The sequence below is a fragment of the Liolophura sinensis genome, chromosome 9 (assembly GCF_032854445.1).
Source record: "Liolophura sinensis isolate JHLJ2023 chromosome 9, CUHK_Ljap_v2, whole genome shotgun sequence".
Lineage (NCBI taxonomy): Eukaryota > Metazoa > Mollusca > Polyplacophora > Chitonida > Chitonidae > Liolophura > Liolophura sinensis.
In genome coordinates, this window is record NC_088303.1 from 34,995,902 (window position 1) to 35,017,151 (window position 21,250).

Genomic DNA, 21,250 nt, shown 5'->3' on the forward strand with positions numbered 1-21,250 from the left:
CGCCTCTGGTCCACCATACAATTGTGATACTCTTCAGATCGGACTTATATGCATATGACAATAGCGCTCCATTCATTAGGATAATATCAGAAGTGCAGCAAACATACCTGTAGATTGCATCATGACAGATGACGCTTAACATCTCCTACCTGATCTAATATTGTTAGTTCTGGGTGTTTTAGTTCTAAGTGCATGTAATTCATGCGCATTTCCGCGGCCAATATGAGAAATTAGATACTTCCGCAATTATACGGATGTAGGTCTATAGATAAATCCCCAAAGGTGTTAGGGTTAAGTACGTTGTAAAATCCAGCCATATGGTGCTTCATTTATACAGAATCTCTTGGGGTTTCTGTCGGATCATTTCATGCAGCCATAATGCATAAAGCGTTTCAAGGGTGGTACATGCTAACATTTTCTGTTATCCCCTTTCCTCCTGCGATAAAAATTCAATATCTATGAGACCTAATTGTGTTCGAGCAGCTTAGTAGACATGATCTTGCCGTGAATGTGGAGAAAGCGCATATAGGGTATACTTGTTTATTTTTTCCTCAACTGAATTTAAAAACTTTACGTTCTGTACGGCATAAAATTATGTTTATATATGTTGCTCTGACATGTTTTTCTCTTTATTTTCTTCCTCACGTTCCTAACTTTAAAGCGCATAATTTTAAATAATTTTACTTTCCTCACGCTTCTTTGCAAGTAAAAACACACGGCCTACTGTCTCTCAAAAAGTCACAATGTTCAGGTTCTAATAAACTGTCGTTAATTTCTTTCGCCATCTTTTTATATTGCTCCGAAAGTGGCCACAGTCATTAACTGAATTTTCCATTTACTTACATGTTAACGTTAAGTTTCACAGCGCTATACCTAAATCAGCGAGCCCCAAAAGTTCCGTGCATGATAATCCTCGCCCCCTGAGACAACTCCATGCCATTTCCTGATAGGGGTTGACTCATGAAATTTTTGGGCAAAACTGACAAACAGCCGATTGGGGTCAAAACCACTCAGTGAAAGGTGAGTGAACCTTGGCTTAGCATATCTCTGCATGGCTGTGATTACGTATGCTATCACAGCCCTGTCTTGCTCCATAAGCTTATCTTGAGCACCTCCTTACTTCCCCTGCTGTTTTTAGTATACCATTTGACTGTCTGCAGTCACCCTTGCGTCAGCTATCAATTCCAGGTAGGTGTTCCCACGTGTCATCATTAGTAAACCCATATTTTGCATGGAACTATAGTGGAAACTGCATGGATAAATTCTAACTCCAACCGCCATGTTTAAATCCATACTCCTCACAGTGAGGGGAATCATCACTGCCACTACTACTGGACAAGATTGACTTTTTCACACATATGGGCTAATTGTTAGGTTCAGTCTCGCCAGTAATGTCATAGAGTGAACCCATAATCAGCAGTGATCACTAAAAATATTTCTCAAATAAATTAAACAAAATGGAAGGAAAAATTAAACAAGTGCAAAATATGCTAGAAGTGTCAGAAGTTATCTCCCTTGTATGGGCTGTGAGGAGTTTGCATTCAAACATTGCGGTTGGAGTTAGAATTTATCCAGTTTCCCCTAGTTTCATGCTTGTGTGGATTCATTAGTGATGACACATGGGAACACCTACCTGGAATTGATAGCTGAAACGACTATCACTACGGACAGACAAATTATTTGGTGCCCAACAGTAGTTTATTAAAGCCAGCAAGGAAAGTACAGAGGTGTTCAAGGTAAGCTTGTGGATCAAGACAGGGCTGTGATAGTAGGCCTATAAGTAATCAGAGCCTTACAGAGTTAGGCTTGGCACTACTTTTGCCTAGTGTGCTACCGGCTACATTTCCTGAAATACCTACAAATATATACGGTACCTAGAAAAAAACCCCTTGAAACCTCGCCTGCACATGATGCCACCCAACAAGCCAAAAAAGAGAAGTCCCAAAAGGCAAGGGAAATATAACTAAAAATAACAGGGGAGCATTAACTGTGGACTGTGGACTATATTCTTTAAAAGTGACACTTCATTCTGAGTAGGTAACAGCCCATATTGAGCGGTGCTATATCTATTTCTTTTGAACAGTTGCCCAGATGTAATTTTAAAGACTTGCGATTTCATGACACTGAAACCCGCATTGAAACCCGAAATCTTGATGGTGTTGAAGGAGCCGTGTGGTTGTTTACCAATGCAGGGCGTGCGATATGTATGGGTTGTCTCCCTTATTTGAGCGGATTGAGAAGATTAGCGGCACACATTCTGACCATGAGGTTCCGGATCAGTCCCGGTCGTGGCACAGGAAACTTTTATGATATCTTCCCTGTTAGAGGGGGGGCTTTATGAAAATAATGTTCTCACGCCCGTTTACGTTGTCTTATTTGCGTTGATAACCACTTGCGTTCTTAGTGAAAAATTAAACCAAGCGTGACACACCACACAAAGTACGTTGATGGAGTTCACTATGTCACAGACAAATTTAGGTTGACATTGGTTGCAAGGCTATATATAGCATACTAGGTGGTTACAGATCACCATGCTTTACAAACATGCCCATTAAGACAGAATTAGACAAGTATGAACAAATCAAATCTGGCGAAAGCGAAAACATGCTGCAGATCTTATAGTGGTACTTCACAATGACTGTTCATGTAACCCTCCTCTGAGGGTTGATAATGAGTCACGTGCAACGTTCACTGGTATCCCATCCACGGAGAGATCTACACACTTTTTAATGTACGATTTAAAAAAAAAATTGGCAAAGTTTACAAATATTATCTCTTTAAAAGTTGCGGATATACTATGTTTTTACTATTCCAAGCAGATGTTTTCTATATCATATAGATGTGGAATGAACAGTGGTTTACTTCTATCGCGGCATGTAACAACCAGAAAACAACAGATGCGAAATCGGCAGTTTCACCTATCACTCACAAATCACGGTTATCCTCTGAGGACTTTGATGATTATTACATTTTGGTGAAGAAAATTGTGTTTCAAAAAAATCTATGTGATGAAAATTGTTGGCATTCTACTGGAATATATGTGCATCGAATGCGTGTATAAAATTCATAGCATTAAATAAGTGAAATATTTCTTTGAGGGCAATGTAGATCTATCACTGATTATTGATTACGTCGACGCTTAAATTTACGACATAAATACAAACTGTAGGCGTTGGAGAGAATAAAAATCATTTTTGCAACTAGAAATTACGACTTTTGTGTATTTTGTGCGCTCAACATGAAGTTTAACTGCCACATTTTTATTAGTTTTTACCACTGAGAATAGTCAGCCGCAGAAGTATATATGTCAATAGAAATTAATACTGTACACATGGCGTTTCTATTTATTTATTTAGTTAGTTAGTTTTATTTACTTATTTATTTATTTAAACAAAAGGCGTGTGGTGTTAACAGATGGCGGTGACACCAGATAATGAGATGAACATTCACCTGTAACCTGGTGTCATAGCTGAATGAGTTTCTACTGCTCACTTTCTTTCTGACGTTCTTTCTGACTGTGTAACTGTAATTACCGTTCCATTTTGAACAATAATGCCATAATAAGTTATCAGGTAAAAATTCACTCATGCATTTCTTTCTTGGTACCCCTAGATATATGCATTTACTTATTAGAATAGTGTTTTAAGTCACAATATAAGCATTTCACTTGACAACTGTTTTGGCATATCCTAGCGACCGATCAGAGCTGGGTTTGATTTTGCAATCAAATTGGTCGAGTTATTTTGGTGTGAATTACTTATACCGCTCCGAAGTTCACAGAGTCAACAACTTATGCAAATCCGGTTCTCTCATACACATATACCTGGCGACAGTCGTAATATAAGTGAACACGAGTTCAGGTGAACGCAAATATATGCCCCAACAAATGTATTTGTTTGAAATATACAAAAGAGTACCAGCAGCACCGTGGTGAGTATAACCTCGGAGGGGAATCTTCATGCGTATTGATGCGGAAAATAGTTGGAGCTGTAGACCAAACATGAAATCATTTCTGTTTATATAGCATATATAAGGGAAATGGCTATATGGTTACCATTACGACCGAGAAAATGGACAAATGTGAGTCATTTGTGTATCTATTTATCCACCAAAACTTAAAATTCTGCGTGGAAAGCAGTTGAAGTTGTATCCCGGACACGAAATCATATCTATTCATATAGTATACATAGAGAAATGACTTTCTGGTTACCACGACAACCGCGAAAAGTGAGTCGCTGCACATTGTCATCGTCTGACACGAATGCGAACGGACAAAATCGTTATATCATAATACGCTCCGCCTAATGACGGGGACGTATAAAACGTCTAGATCACGGCGTTATACCACAACCAATTAATCGACCAGCGCATCAAAAACGTGATAAGTGTTAAAGCCAGTTATTAATTTTATTATACAAGCTAAAATGCCCTTACGTTCCCACTAAGACGTTGTGTAAAACTCTATGGGTCACACGTGAGAAAGTTTGTAATTTTTCGGTTCGGTCGTTTATTCCGGGTACTCCGGTTTTCAAGACCAATAAAACTGACCTCCGTTGTATAAATTCTCACGTTCAGGCACAATTTTGAGTTTTTTTTTTCGTAAATACCACAATCATCGCGGCAGCATTTAAATCTTGGAAGACTGAAAACCTGAAAGAGGTATATAGCATAAGGTGTTACAGTCGACCCATATCGTGTGATTTCGAAAACATGTAGGCGTCATGTGACGATGTTATAACATTATCAAACCGGAATCCTAAACAAACAAATGGCTTCTTTTCTGTCATGATTGTGACAATTAAGCAGGCAAATGACGCAGGTTATTGTAGGGGCTTAAACACAAGCGACCGAAACGTCCCGAGTGTTCGTTGGGGTCAAAAGTTAGCTCCCCTTCTTGGTTCAACTGATTTCCCGCCTGGTTGTCGTTTTCGCGCCTATCTCATTCGGAGACTACTATATACCTGAAAACGCTGATTGTCATGTATATGTACTATGTTGCTGAGCTTATGAAATATCACCAAAATATATATAATGAAATAGAAACATTTTTTGTGCTTTATGATACATTATGCTGTGTTAGTATCAAAGTCTACTCACAGTTATAGATGATGCAGGGCTAGATTTGACTTGTAGTTAATGTCATACTTCTCTGGCCATGCAGATATATATATATATATATATATATATATATATATATATATATATATATATATATATATATATTCTCGAAGTCTTGCGTCCAGTTGGCCGAAAGTGGTTTAGACTTCAATGACACTGTTATTTATTAGCCATAAAACACAGAGATCACCCTTGAGTACAGTTCATCAGTATATCTCATGTCAGTTAAGATGCAGCTACATATATTCTCCCCATTGGATGAAACAACGTCAATATTTTGGTGGCAACCTTGATTTCCATATGGCTATTAGCCTGCTTAACTACTTTGTACATTATAAAGCACAGTGGAAATCGACAGCCAATCGACAGTGTGTCATTCCTTATAACGAAACAAAGAAAACGTTACCTCTCGTAATGATGTGAAATTTAGTTTTAATGCCGTAAATTTAGTTTTAATGCCGTCATGTTCGAACATTTCGGTACGTCACCATGACCTGGCCACTTAGGACATCTTGACACGACATAATTGTGTAAGTCCTGTTGCATTTTAAAGCTATGTTAAAACAAACAATCCGGACCGCACTAGAAGCAAGTTTTCAACAGCGGTTGTGCGTATATATCTTTTCTTATATGTCACTACTGTATGTAAAATCTGATTTCGGATTATAGTTATATCACCATTATGTTGAGTATATATGTGAAGAGGTGGCACAGTGGGAAGGTCTGCCAGCAACCTGCGGATAGTCCTGGGTTTCCTCCGGGCTCCGCCCGCTTTCCTCCCACCATAATGTTGGCCACCAATCAAATAAATAAATAAATAAATCACATGTATTTTCTACATGAGCATACTGATACGTACTGATAAATAGGAATTGGCTATCTCTACCCGGCTTGAACAGCTCTTAAATTCGAACTTCAATTCAAACCACGGGCATTAAGGCTCAATCAAGTCAATAATCATCTGAATAAATAAATACATAAATAAATAGCCAGTGAAATAGCACAGAACTAAAGTACATCATAACACTAACATTTAGTTTTTATTATTTTGTGGAAGTTTATGAGATAACAATGTACAAGGCAAAAATATACAATAATATATAGTAAAATAGAAATTTTAGAGACAAACATACCGTAGATTCTATACACATGTATAACACAGACATAACATGTTTATTCAAAATACATATGTTCATAACAACATAGATTCGTAGAAAAATATACACGTATGTATATATATATATATATATAATTCAAACAACGGGCATTAAGGCTTAATCAAGTCAATAATCATCTGAATAAATAAATACATAAATAAATAGCCAGTGAAAAAGCACAGAACTAAAGTATATATATATATATATATATATATATATATATATATATATTTATGTGTACATGACATTGTAAATAAAATCTGTTGAGAGTAGATGGTGTCAGTATAAAAATCATTATGTCTTTGGTCAGCTAGTGGTGGGAGAAACAAAAATTTGTAAAAACCTGTAAATATATTTATTACTTTCACCAATTTTTAAGATGCTATGTTCACAATTACTGTTTTAATAGTTTATAGAATAGCACTTTACGTGTTCCTTTACACTGCACAAAACTATAGATATCATTCCATCTAAACATACATGTTAAAGGCGGTTAACATCTAATTAACTTGTTTTTGAATGCATATACTGTTCGGGTTTTTTAGCGCTGCATTCTAGACTGGAATCGTATCGTATCGCGATGGTTATTTAGCCCACTGAATCTTAAGATATGTAGTTACAAAGCATGTAAAATGGAATACAATACACGACAACATTGCCCTGGTAACGATGTAGGCCTATGAGCAATTTACCAGAATGGCGTGAATCCCACGTCTAATCATACTATTAGCGTAGAAAGTATTGGTCAATAATCAAAGGTATGCACGTAAATGAATTGGTACACGTGTATAATCGGAATGCTGCAAATTAATGATTGGCGTATTTTTCTATTAACATATCAACAAATGTAGTGCAATTGTTTTTGACATTTAGGATACGCAATCATGTCTTGAGTTGTACCATAGGATGTTTCTCTGCGAAGCGATCAAGCGGTTACAACTGTTCAGCAGTATATACATGTATATGAATGAAGCTGAGGACATGTTAAACCAGATATGCTAGCTAAGAATATTGCAAACAAGGTACAACAGTTCATCGATGCAATTCAGTAATTGTCCTCCAGCATCTCTGAATGCCAGAGAAAAAGTTCCGGATAAACCGGAACTTGTATCGCCGGAATAAGATCAAGTGAGTCTGAGCGCTTCCAGTGACTCTCAGGCCAGCGTACTGGATGTCGGAAGGCATATAATGAGTTAGACGATCCCCTAGAAGTCCCCTGGAAGTCCCCCAGGTATCTCAGACAAGTTTGTGTAGCCGTCACAGAACAAAAACGTCACTTCTTATTAAAAACTCTCATATGGTAGCTGAGTTTCGCTAAACACTTCGCTGCGAGCCGACACCAAGGCATTTAGCTTTTCCTTCAAACTGCCTTCTTGCCTAACCAAATTCCACTGGAAAGAGAATCAAATGATTTATCTAAATAACAGTGGAAAGAAGAGAAATAATTTAGTTCATATAACACGTTGCAACATGTGCCATCGAACCACAGTCATATTTAAACATCGTGATTATCATATTTACCCACTATACATGTAGGATGAATTAACTATCCCAACACTATAAAGCAGGGTCCATGGCAGTTTGTTTGCGTTCAGGCTTTCCTTGTCCTTTTTAAGACTGTGCATGGGTGACGCATGTGCTACTGAATTTCCAGTGTAAAAAATATGGTCTAGCTGAAATCTTATGAAGCTGCAGGTCAAAATGGGATAAAAAGTTGATGTTATGTATGTGAAACTACCAATGGTAATTAAAAATTCATAGCACTACCTTCTGTGGCCTCAGAATCATTTGTTCAGTTTCCTCCACTCATAAACCTGGCAACAATCCTATAAATGAAATATTTTTATCACGGTGAAAAACGAAATAATTAGTCAATATAAGGCAGGCAAACAACTTTATTTCTCTCACCTGGTCTGGCGGCAGGTAGCCCTTTTGTCTGTGAACATGTTTCAACTCCGCAATCCGTCGAAGTTGAATCAGAAGAGATGTAACTTCAACACTTGTGTCGTAGTTAGCACCCGGAACTTGGTGGTATGGTCTGACAGGCACAGGCTGATGAGAGGAAGCTTGTGGGCAGACCATTTGTCTGGGATCGTCTCCAGATATACCATAGGCTCTGGGTCCTGCCCAACTAAAACCTAAGAAGAAGAACACGTGCTTATTCCATATAGATTTGTCGTGGATAGGCATTCCGCTTGGGATAGTGATCTGGGACATGCTTCCCTCAGATGAGCGAAATGAAATTTGAACATCGTTGCCTTGGTTAATCAGGGTTCCCTGGAGCAACCTCAGTCTCCTCACCGTCTCTGGATTTGTCCAGATCTGCGCTCCTTTGATCAGTCGTCTTCCCTGCCGTCCGTGAAGCTGTTCAAAATGTGTATATTGGTTCATATCCGAGCCATTTCCCAGATGGTAAATCGTCGTCTCTTTCTTCTTAATCGGCGGTACTTCTTTTTGCCATGGGTACAATCTGTAAAACGCTAGTTTCCATCTTTTTATTGCTGTCTGCAGGGTTCCACTTGGACAACGAGAGCGATCATATCCATCTCCAGTTGGCCAGTGAAACATAACCATGTAAAGATATGCTTCCAATTCAATTCTGTCGTCATCGTCCTTGACCATTCCATAAAGAGCGTGACTCCATCGGATCAGATCACGGATGGTGCTGACGTTCGTCTTTAATGTAGACAGAGCTAAGGACACACCGATAATGCCCTTAAAGTCAAATGATTCTGGTTTAGGAGACTCAATGTTTTGAAGCAAAAGACCATGCATATGGCCCAGAGTTGCCTCACCATTCTGCATGTCACGAACGTCCAAGATTTTTCCAAGAGACAATCCTCCCAGTCGAATGACTCTTCGTCGACGGAAAGCTGCGGCGTCTTCAGGGGACATGTTTAGTGGAATCTTGTCTTGACTTTCACCAAAGTGGACATCGTGATATTCCTTCAGCTTGATAAGTCTATTTTTGTTGATTCTGTGCATACCTCTTCGGTAGGCATCCACAGTACCATCCTTCAAATGCAAGAATTCATCCTCTAGCGAGATAAGTGCATCGCAAGAGCCCTTGAACAATTCTTTCAATCTGTCACAAAGCTCGGGTCCCAGACGACGCTGTGCTTCGGGTATGATGAAATCTTGGTGGACAAGAAATCGGTGTAAGTTTTCCTTATTGTCAAAAGGAGTCAGAAAGCCCAATAGATCAAGCAAAAGGAGAGTTATCTGTAGCTCACTGAAATAGCCTACTTTGTTTGAAACAGCCATGGTCTTTTCGGTTTTACTTACTCGCTGCTCTTTTCTGAAGATTTCAATGCCAGTAAAAGCCTCAGCTATGGCCTCTAAATCCTCTTTGGTTGGCTCATGTGCTGAACTGGTACTGAAGTCTTTTACATATCTGTTATACAGAGCTTCAATTTTGCTTTTATAAACCTGACCGAACGTATCCCAGACGCAGGAATTTGATGGTCTCATGTGTGTGCATATTTTGGCGTAGTCCTCAGCCTTTCGCCAATTTTCGGCCTGAATGAAAAGTCTAGCGATGCACTGTGCCACCATCGGGTCATCGGTGCGCTCAAACACAGTGATCATGACTTCTGCAGCTTCGTCCACCCCTTCCTCGTTACGTATCGCTGTTATGAGCGGTGAAAACTTCTCAAGTCTCCCTGGTTTTAACCATGCTCGTTTTTTCATGAGGTTTCTGATCATTTTCCATATCTGTTTGTTTGAGTTATCTTTGCTTTTCATTACACTGGAGTTAAGAAACTCAATCATAGCTTCGGACACAGTTTGCGGTTTACTTTCAACATCGGTTGTATCCAGTAGAGATTGCAAGATTTCCTTCGACATGAGGGAGCTGAACACACGCAAACCTTTAATTTGTCCTCTTAGACCTTGAGTAGGTTTTTGATTAAGAAGGACTCTGACACAAGTGCTAAGGTGTGCTTCCCAACTGGGCATTGGATACTTCCTACTTCGTGCTGGCAACATTATCGGGTCAAAGCTCGACAATGGAACTGGGTGAAAGTCAATATCGAAAGAGTTTATCAACGATACGTACTTCAATAAGTTTCGTTCCCTTGAGTCTGTAATATCCTCAAGGAACTTGCGCACGGCGCGTTTTATGTACTCCGTGTTGAAGTTTTCTTTCATAATGTTGAAAGCAATAAGTGTTTTGGGGTCCACTCCACTTTTCTCTCGATGATTTCTCTCCAAGTCTGAATACTTCTTCTTAAACCACTGCAGCTCTTCTGTGGGTAAATCATGAGTCAACCAAACAAGTTTATCTTGGTATGCTGTAGCGGATTTGGTTCGTCTGTAGCAAATAAGCATGACACAAAAAACCGAAAACTCTTGTGAACTTCTGGCTGATTGCCTGCCTGCTTCTTCCAACTCCGCGTACAGTTGATCTACCCTTTCTTCGTCTAAGTTATCGACAAGAACAAGCACTGGTTTTGGTCTTTCACCGTCTTCATAAAGGCGAAGTTTAGAAATTTGGTCACATGTCTCGTTGGAAAGCTGTTTAACAAGACAGCAACGATAATATTCCCGAAGTTCCCAGAGGACATGCTTTGCGGATGTGGTGCCACCAGAACCAGGATGGTGGTAAAAATGCACACGGCCTACTTTATCACCTTCACGTAGGTCTCCTTCAAGGCATTTCCTCACTTGATTCAACAGGTCCCCATGCTGTTTTCGCTGACAAACATGATCTTTGAACCAAAAATTCCACCAAGATGCTTCGTCACCCCTATAAAAACGTGCTTCTTCATCTTTTGAAAACTTTTCCATGTCTCCTGCTTCCCACCGACTGTCGTCACATTCTGTTCTACTGAGAATATTCAGATCCGTTAGCTTCCCTTTAACTTTATCCTTCAGCACACAAGACGCTCCAGTCGATGTGGTCAAACAACACTCTGACTGCGGAACGGAACCTTTCAGTTGTTTTGCAATCTGGGCGACGTGCTTCCAGGGTATACCCACAACAAACCGATGTTCAAGACTTTCTTTTTCCACATTGCGCCGAACTAATTCGCTTTTAAGAGAATCTGCTATGTTTGATTCCTCTGCCAAAACCATCCACTGCTCATCAAATATACGACAAATCTCATCGCATATCTCAGGTAGAACGCCATCATCTTTCGATAACAGTAGAATAACTATAACTGCGCGTCCTTCTGGTATCTCCGCATGGAAAAATCTCAACACTTCTATAAACCCTATTGATCTCTTTCTTTTCCACAGTGATGGAGGGTATGACTCCTTATTCAGCGGAGCGTAACCATTCAAAAACACCCAGGGCGGGTGAAGGGAAGTAGTCAAATCTTCATACAAGCTCTTTAAGTGATTTTTGTCGTCTGTATTTTCAGATGAACGTGGGTCGAAGTCATCAGAAGTCAGGACAGTGGTTGTTTTAGACAAACCCAATTCATACAGATTATATAAACTTTTGTCGTCAGTACAGTCATCCAAATCCATTACCACTGTCCAGTCTCTTCTGCTGAGAAAGTCGAAAGCTTCGTCAGTTATTACAGCACGAGATTTGTCATTCGGTTTTCCACACACAAGTATGGGGTAAACATCACTGTCACCCAGCGAATTCATTCCCCCACAAAACAGCTGTACAAACTTTTTGTCTAAATCTGGGCAATGTCTGTCTCTCCGTTTATTTCGATCCTTCATCTCTTCACCTTTTCTAGCCTCTGATAGTCTCTTCTTCTGATCCATGTGTGTTCTTATGTCGTCACCTGTCAGGTCTTTCACCTCATCCTTGTCAAATACAAGTAACCGCGTGGCATTTTGTTTCTTCTTACTGCCTGACTGTGTTTGAATAAAAAACGCTTCTTCGCCAGTAAATGAAAATGAAGGCACCACATCAACCTCTACAACATGCAGTTTAGGAGCAACATCCGCTTGCAACACTTCAATGAATTTCGGTGGCCGAATAGTCCTTTTCACAATGGAGTGTTGATCATGAAAAAATCCATCTTCTATCGCTTTGTCAAATGTTTCTCGGAATTTGGTTTCGTCTGTCTGCATCCCCAAAATTTCTCCATCACTGTTTATCCCAAAATGTATAGTTCCATTAGTGCGAGAATTCAAACAAGCGGCAGAAAAACGAACAACTTCCGAGGCCATATTGATAAGAGGATTCTTCTCACATCGATTAGTTTCTGGTCCCACAAATTTATGCACAGGATTCATCATGTTCGTTACTCTAGTGTCTTTTCCTCGGATGATTGAATGCTGTTTGTAACAGCTGGTTGGCTTTGTTGCTTTGTCAAACTCCTCTAATTGTTCTTCTCTTTTTGTATCTACCTTGTCATCATCATTATCAAATTCGAACTCTTTTCGGAAAAGATAAAGTTTCTTTCGATGTCCAAACGGCATGAATGGAAACAATTTCTCTAACTCTTCTTCTGTCATTTCACACAGAACACGCCCATCTATAGCCTCCCGACCAATTACTTCCAAAAACTCTCGATCCACTTTGTTACGATCTGCCCAGATCAGAAGCTGCTCACGTAGTTCCTGCACTGTCCAGGTAAGAATGCTTGGTAAAGGTGTGGTAGACTGTGTTGACGACACCTGGACATCCCTAGAATCTGAACATGAAATAAAACTGATGAGCAACACTTATAAGTATGATAAGCTGGATATATTGTAACAAAATGTATGTAAATATATGTTGTAAATATTTTTATTCTTCTTTGAAAGAAAGATGTGCATGAAAACTAATCACATTAGTATCCAGTTTAAAGTTAATACCCACCATCTTCATGGACTCCTGTACCCTGCGTTGTGCTTCGTTGTGTTTGGTTGTCTTCTCGTCTTCTAATATTTAACACGTATTGACTTATGAACAGTTAAGGCCAAACATGAAAGGCTTGCTATAAAAAAGTAACCATACTTGTTGGCTGAAGCGCAATTAAAATTTGCCTATGTATGAATACAACAAAATTATTATGAACAGAAATGTGAAGCAGAAACACCTTTGTTGATGACAGAGTTTAACACTAATCTTACAAGGATAGGTTATTAGGTTTAACTTCTCATTTATGGAAACTTTCCAACTGAAACAAAAGCTCATGGTACTACTGGACAACGTCATATAAGCATTCCTCAGAATTTAATACTTCAGTTACCTTTTCCCTAAATAGATTTTTTATTGACTCTTTTTGAAATTTCAAAGGCAGAAAGAATTATTGTGAAACTGTATTATTTAAAATGTGGATTATTTTTATTATTTTTTTTAATATGGATCATTTAACCATAACATTGTTAAACTTTGTCACAAATTTTACATCAGCGGGGGGTGGGGATGTGGGGGTAAATCCAGGGTTAATCCTGGGTAGGGTCACACCCTTAAAAAGACTGATTCACCCGTATCAGTCTAATGGTGGCTTGCTTGCCTTCGGTAAGTCGTCTCAGTGAAGGAACACTAGATCAATGAACGGTGGAAATCTGTTCCGCAACAACAAGCACATTTCAAACACTATAAGGACTCCTTCTTCGTCTTCGTATGACTGAAAAATTGTTAAGTACGACGTTAAACCCCAAGCACTCACTTACATATACATGTAATTACTACGGAGGATAAGAAAATTTTATCAAAAGGATACTCTTGTTTCTTTTTCTTCTTTCCTTTAACGTTGAATTCCGCCAGTTCAAATACCTGCTCTATCAACTGTTGTGTTCTAGTGACATTCCAGCTTTCCTCCGTGTAATTGTGTAGTTCTTCCTGGATTTCACTGAAAGGTACCTGTCCTCCGCTAAATTCCTCGTACAAAACTCTTAATGTGGGCAACCGGGTTGTTAGCTGTAAACAGAAAAAGCAACATCATGATTGATGTTTCACTGTACAATATTTTCAATTTAGGATTTCGCTGAGCAACAAAAATACACACTAAACTGTTACTAAATTATTCTTTATAAAATATTTGTATTTAAATATGAACGGTTGTCTTGTAAGAAAAAAAAATTTCTTAATCAATCTTTATTTCATCTTAAAATTGCACTTTGCCGAACTTTATGCTAGATGCATTGTAAGAATGTGACCAGTGATGAATGAACGTCACACGTACATTTCCACAGGCCATTCTAGTGTAGACGTTTATGAATGGAGATAGCCACTAAAACTCATATAAAAATACAGTGAAAATTTCATCGTATAAAAATAACGAATACTTCTGCCCTTGTCGTAGAAGTTTCTGACGTTTAAAGCAGTAATAAAAAAGAATTTATGGGAATTTAACGTGTGTAAATGCTCAGATCAAGCGTACAAAGCATGCACGTGTGCGTACCTGGTGTTATGTCTGCTGGGGGTCTCAACATGTCTGCTATGAAGCTCTGAACTTTTCTCAGCCCCCTGTAAAACGATTTGTAACTCCCGTGCTTGCACTTCAGTATCTTCATCAGTTTGGTGGCCTTATCCAGGGACGTAACCTCGTGACAGACTCGCTCCTTGTCACCCAGGTGGAATATCCCATCCTGTATCAGATACTCTACCAACTCTGTGGCATCTAAGTCCCGCACTATCTCAAGCCTTTTCTCCTCTATCTTCTCCCAGTCCTCCTTCTCCATCTCTCCCGCACTGTTATATCTAGACTGTTAGGAAGAGGTGTGCCGACTGAAAAAAAAACAAACAATTATTTATCAGATTATGTTTTATGTGAATTATACGATTCCATAGGTAACTCTCTGTGATTGTTCGATCACTAGCTCAATGATTATTTGTCTTTTCGAAAAGCAAGCCTAATCATACTAATAGCGTAGTTTGTTCAACAAGTTCCCCAGCGTAAAACCCAGTTGTTGTCGTAAAGCAAATATTTATACCAGTATTTGACAAGTACGACAGCGTGCTAGCAGACAATGATGTGCTTTTAGACAGCTTGAAACCGACTTAATGGAAATTATCCCCCATTGAACGAAGAGCGTTTGAACCGTATTCGGCTATGAGACCAACCCCCCCCCCCCCCCCCCCCCCCCGTCTTTGCATCACGTGGTTTTGTTTACTGGACTTCCCCGACCTTGGGTCAGGGGTCACACGCAGTACAGGCGAAAGGTCAGAACAGCCAGCTGTCGAGCGGGAACTGTATTAATTGCGGCTGTCATTTTGCCACTGCATGGGGCATGTCCAAAGAGTTTTTCTGTCAACAAATAGAAAGAAATGTAATTTATTTGTAGCCTTTGCGGTCGCGGTGAACTGAATATGCATCTATGCGACGCGCGGGCTATTTATAGCTGACAGCTTTGGCGTTTTCAGCCGGATTCCCTGAGTCACGTGACGGCGAGTACGGCAGCCCAAAATGGCGACCAATACATCGAAGTGGTGGCAACTTGTGCGCTGAAATTGTTTGATTTTGTTGAACATATTGGAGTAGGGATCGTGCGTGTTTGTTTTGAAGCACCCCTTTACGTGTTGTGTCCTCACAGAAACCAGGATTTCCAGTGTGAAACCAGACGTCAGTGTGGCCCTGCCTGCTCTTTACGGCAGTGCATCTTAGATCAGTTGAGCCACAGTCGCGCGGCTAATATATTCAGGCATGGTTTCGGTTTCACGAAACTTCCTAAGGCCACTTAATTGCTTAAGTCGCAGTTTTTTGCTTAAGTCCAGGAAAGAGTGTTTCTCGACAAAAACTTAAGTTAAACGCTTCGAAAGTATAATATTATGTTTACTTAAGTAAAATAACTTTAAAAGTTTCGTGAAACCGGGCCCTACTTTTTAGGAGAGGATCTGTAGATTATTCTGCTCGTGGCGAATATTTATGCATCGAAGCTGAATATGGCTCCGTTAAATATTTTGTTGGAATAATTTAGAGGCCACCTGGTAAAGATGTAAACGACTTTAACAAGAAACTGCTAGATATGTTCGATACCTGCAGCAAAGAAAACAAATAACTGTAAATATGGGTGATTTTAATATTGATTTATTCAAAACACCGCTCGTGTACAGTCTCACTCTAATTCACGTATTGACAACATTTTCTCCAATTCAACAGATAAGGAAAGGCTTTCGGGAATACTGCTAACAGATATAACCGACCACTATAGAATATTTTATATTATTAACTACAATACAAGGGCTGTGAAATGGGTCTATTACTCTTCTTCAAGCTTCTGAGAATACCGGTATCTCGCCTGATTGAGCAGTTGGTAAAACTGCATAGTGTTTAAGTCATGTGATACATTTTAATGTTGATCTCTAAACAAACAAGAGGGGCAGAATTATTGAAACTGTCATAAACAGATATTATTTCCAAATTATGTTAAGATCTTACCATTAAATCAGTAGGTAAGACCAAATTTATTATACTGTCACAACTATGACTTTATGGTATGTGGATGGATTGCAGAGCAGTGACTTATAGAGGATATGATATGGAGTTGTAAATCATTGTGGTGGAAAAAAACACTGTGGGGAGTTCTTGCACAAGTTGACCACAGAGGCCTTAATATACAAATCACGCACTGCATTTGACAATCCGTGTACTAGGGGAGGCAACTGCAACCTTGTGAATAGCTGAGCAAAATGTTGAGCTATGAGGTAAAAGATTTCCTTGATCTTTTATATGCAAATCGTTACCGATGACTGGCTATCTGTGTACTATCTGGGTAGCCACTGCAACCCTACGATTGATCAAAAAGTGGACACTGACAGCATTTGATCCCCTCTCACAATAGCTCTCATCACTTCGTAAGGCGCGCTAAAAAATTCATATAAGCAAGAACGTAAAAAGAAGGTAAATGCTAATTATAAATGAACAAGAGCGCATGCAGTGAAAGACTAGATGCTAAAACGTTTTAGCATAGGCTTGAATATTAATGCTGACTACTTAAACATGCTCTAAAATAATCACGTAAAACTAGTCGTCAATTAGTCTTAAGTCCTCATCCACAATTTTTGTTTTTGGCAAGATTTTCCTAGTTTGTACCGCTAATTCACCGAATGCAACACTGCAACTGTTTACCAGGGATTAAATTCAACCATTGTTTTATTATTATGGCAATGCACTAAACCTTTAGGAACGAAAAAGGAACGTAATAAACCGTTATGTAGCCCTACTGGTCCTCCACAGGATAACCTGGCTTCAAACTACGACTTTCTAGTCCGCCACCTTAAAACTTGATTCTGAAACACGCATCCTTCTGGCCCATAAAGGGAAGAAGACAGTACAATTTTTCTTAAATTTCACTTTTCTTAAAAGTGGTTAAAACAAATCGTCATCTCCCGACTTTGTAACTCATTTACGTGTATCGTAACGCCGAAATGGCGGCTTGAATCCCGGCATCGCTGCTGTAGCAGCTTTGTTTTAATCAACATTCATCAATAAAATTGTTTCATGTGTTGGTTAGAATCATGTTCTGGAGAGAAAGTATTTGCATAAAGTATTATTACAAGGTTAATGACCGTGACACACTGCATTGACCTCGCGTTATTCAGGATTTTTATACAAAATGTGCTGGTGGTGGCAGGGATGTAAAGCGAGCGTTAAAAGCGGCCGTGGGCTGTAAGGAGAATAGGTCCTATCTGCGCTTAATTATAGTCGACCATGAAAACGAAAGTTACCTGTGCAGGGGGATTGCCTACGTAAAGTACGCGCCATGAGCAGTCGAGTATTCTGGATGTCATCAACACGGCACCTGTCACTTACATATAGAGTAGGTTTTAGTAACGTGAACTGACACCTTCTAGTTGTCGGTGTTTCAAGTTAGTCGCACTTTTGATCAGTTGATCAGTGATCTCGGACATTTTGTGATACATTTTATGAGAAAACCACAAATGGTACATTCCTGAAACTTGGTTTCAACATACTTCATTTAGATACGGAACCAAGTTAAGTTTTACGCTTATATTCCTGAACTTTAGTATGTGGTAGACCCGGGGATGTGCTCTTCAGAGTACAAATTTGGGCGTCCTCAGTCAAATGACGTGGCGGCCAATAAGGGTTGAAGTGAAAACAGAACCCCATGTCCGATCGACTTGAAATTGGCCCACATAACAAGCGTTCCTAGAAAGCTATTTGGAGGAAGAAAGAATGCAATGTTTATGCAAATTAAGTTTTACCTGATACAGTGAAGTCACATGAAAACGAAAAAAATTTGAGGATTCTTGACACGTAGTTTGACGTCCTAATCAGGATTCCACAAAAAAAATATTTTCCTGAGATGTATACTTTTGATGCAAATTGTGGAAAAAGGCAATTTCCCCATATTTACAGGTCACGTGACACAAAATTGTTGCAGTTGTGAAAATCGCTGTGTTTTAAAAAAGTGTACTGTACGCGTGTTGTCGTTCAGCTGTGTTAAAACCCAGAGGATATCCAGTCCTTCAAATATTCTGTAACGGTCGATTTGTTTTATTCGGCAGATGCCATATACAGGCTATACTGTGTATGTACAATGCACTGATGGCTACGAAGCGTGTACGCGTTGTAAGCGTGTAAGTTGGTTATATATCAATGCGTGGACACCATTCAATTAGCCAGACGTTAACCTCCAAATGGCGGCTTGAATCCCGGCATCACTGCTTTAGCAGCTATATTTTAATCAACATTCATCAATAAAATTGTTTCATTTTCATGTGTTGGTTAGAATCATGATCTGGAGAGAAAGTATTTGCAAAAAGCATTATTACAAACAAAGGTTAATGACCGTGACATCCTGCACTGATCTCGCGTTATTCAAGATTTTTGTACAAAATGTGTGGTGGCAGGGATGTAAAGGGAGCGTTAAAAGCGGCCATGGGCTGTAAGGAGAATAGGTCCTATCTGCGCTTAATTATAGTCGACCATGAAAACGAAAGTTACCTGTGCAGGGGGATTGCCCACGTAAAATACGCGCCATGAGCAGTCGAATATTCTAGATGTCATCAACACGGCACTTGTCACTTACATATAGAGTAGGTTTTAGTAACGTGACCAATTGTTATATAACCTTCGAATTCCAATGTTCCACCCGTGCCGTAATCTGAAAGCTTAACCTATATGTATAACACACACTCATAAAAGGACGGCCCCTATACAGACCTATGACCGCTAGACTATATTTCTGTGAAATGACAGCGCGTACGTCTTGCTGCATGTAGTTTGTGCAGGCTTGTGTATACACGTATGAAATGACCTAATATATACCAGTACTGAAAATACATATATTTATATGCAAGATTAGACATCGATGCGTTCTATTGTCTGAGATCAAACTTATAGGCTAGTAATTAGACGTTTAGGTCTATACACCTTGTTATACAATTCCTACTTACTTGTGCAAGTACTTCGCATGGGTCACTCAGGTGGGGCCATCTGTCACCCTCTTTGTAGGCATTTCTGGAACACGGATATGCCCTATAGGCCTATCTGTATCTTTTTTATAAATGTTAATTCCACCGCAGGGACGAGATAGTGAAACAAAACCTCATGACTCCATTCCATTATCGTTCAGTGCATATCCAGTTTGCTCCAGCATTGCGTATGGGGATTGTAGTCCTAATGTCGTTAAATGCTTACATATTCTCCACAACTAACAAATAGACATGTAATCGTTCTAAGATCATACGACAGAAGATAAGTGCGGGTATACGTCATTCTCGGTCATCCAATCAAACGCGTTGACGTGTCTGATGTCTGCACCGAGAGCTAGCTGTATATACAGGGTGGAGTAAAAGTCTGGACCCATAGGCAATTTACTATATAACAATTTATAGTTTACAGTAAGTGTTCGAACTGACTTCCACCTTCCTCCAAACACTTTCTTTCTCTGGAGACACATGATCTTTGCACATTTCGAAGCATATAGTTATTCCTTCTTATGGTTTCAATTTCTTGTGTGATGTTATGTTTAAGTCCTTGTAATGTTCTTGGTTTGTTAGCATAAACCACTGATTTAAGATGTTCCCATAAGAAAATATCCAATGCACTCAAATTCGGTATTGTTAGCTTCTCTGCCATGGGTAACAATCTGAAAGATAATAAATAAAATTAATAAAATTATACATGACACTTAAATGATTAAAATTATGTTAAAAATAAATGAAAACAAATTCTATAGTAAATTGCCTATGGGTCCAGACTTACGCTCCACCCTGTACATGCATATAAACACTCAGTATGTATTCCGATTTCGGTTCTGACTCTATAACAGCCGATCTTTTGTGACAACTCTTGTTTTATACTTCCAAAGAATTGGGGATGGAAACATAATGGATTTTGTCCTGCAGATCTCAGTTTCACTGAAATGTTCATTCAAACTGTTATTGGTGAGTCTGTCGAGAACAACTCACATGAATTAAATGATCTAATCAGCTGACCAGAAATAAGTTGCAAAGTGTATGGAGCTACTAAAGTTACCTCCGTGATTTTATGTAAATCATTTTCTTCTGCGCTGGACTGGAGCACGGTTAATTGTAGTTAAGCCTAAAAAAGTACTTCTCTATAACAGTGTATATATATATATATATTATATATATATATATATATATATATATATATATGGAGCTGGATTTAGGAACAATAATTTTTGGCGCTTTTTTCCTTTCTTTAAACATTCAATAACATATACATTTAACATGCGTGGAGGATACATAATACCCTCACATGAATGCACACACAAGAAGTATTCATTACATAAGTAGGCAGCTGTCATGTCAAAAATTGTTGTCCTCTTCTGATGATCGTGCTTCTCAACGGTGACGTTAATATTTTGCGTGTGGATAATTTGTGGAAGAGGCAAAATTAATGTGGCATTTCACCATAGAAAAATGACAAAACAATATGTTTCTTTAATACTAGAAATATAAACGTAATGAAAATTAGAAATTTATTTTATTGGAGCCGCACAAAACCAAACGGTTCAATATAAACTTGCCATATTGCGCGCCATATTGGCCTACTGAATGATCCTAGTATATTGGATGGAGTAGGGACGAACGTGTACACAGACAAGACACAGTAGGGAAAAATACCTGAAGGAAATACAAAAGA

General features: G+C 39.0%; 2 protein-coding genes across 2 annotated transcripts; both read right to left on the reverse strand.

Moving 5' to 3' along the window:
* Positions 1 to 6,516: 6,516 nt before the first annotated feature.
* Positions 6,517 to 12,837, reverse strand: LOC135475167 (sterile alpha motif domain-containing protein 9-like). The gene is made up of 2 exons (XM_064754953.1): positions 8,184 to 12,837; positions 6,517 to 7,666 (listed from the first exon to the last, which is right to left on the reverse strand). Exons 1-2 carry the CDS (start codon positions 12,696 to 12,698, stop codon positions 7,559 to 7,561), a joined length of 4,623 nt encoding a protein of 1,540 aa, XP_064611023.1. The 5' UTR covers positions 12,699 to 12,837; the 3' UTR covers positions 6,517 to 7,558.
* Positions 12,838 to 13,909: 1,072 nt separating this feature from the next.
* On the reverse strand, positions 13,910 to 19,778 carry LOC135475168 (uncharacterized). The gene is made up of 3 exons (XM_064754954.1): positions 19,534 to 19,778; positions 14,576 to 14,901; positions 13,910 to 14,091 (listed from the first exon to the last, which is right to left on the reverse strand). The coding sequence occupies exons 2-3, from the start codon at positions 14,853 to 14,855 to the stop codon at positions 14,045 to 14,047; spliced, it is 327 nt and encodes a 108-aa protein (XP_064611024.1). The 5' UTR covers positions 14,856 to 14,901; positions 19,534 to 19,778; the 3' UTR covers positions 13,910 to 14,044.
* Positions 19,779 to 21,250: the final 1,472 nt, after the last annotated feature.

What these genes read in the sequence shown, in the direction of transcription:
- LOC135475167 (XM_064754953.1), bottom strand. Translation starts at nt 12,698, where the DNA reads ATGACAGAAGAAGAGTTAGAGAAATTGTTTCCATTCATGCCGTTTGGA. An exon ending in GCTACCTGCCGCCAGACCAG is followed by an intron (nt 7,667 to 8,183) that starts GTGAGAGAAATA and finishes TTCTCTTTCCAG; the next exon opens with TGGAATTTGGTTAGGCAAGA.
- LOC135475168 (XM_064754954.1), bottom strand. Translation starts at nt 14,855, where the DNA reads ATGGAGAAGGAGGACTGGGAGAAGATAGAGGAGAAAAGGCTTGAGATA. An exon ending in CCCAGCAGACATAACACCAG is followed by an intron (nt 14,092 to 14,575) that starts GTACGCACACGT and finishes TTCTGTTTACAG; the next exon opens with CTAACAACCCGGTTGCCCAC.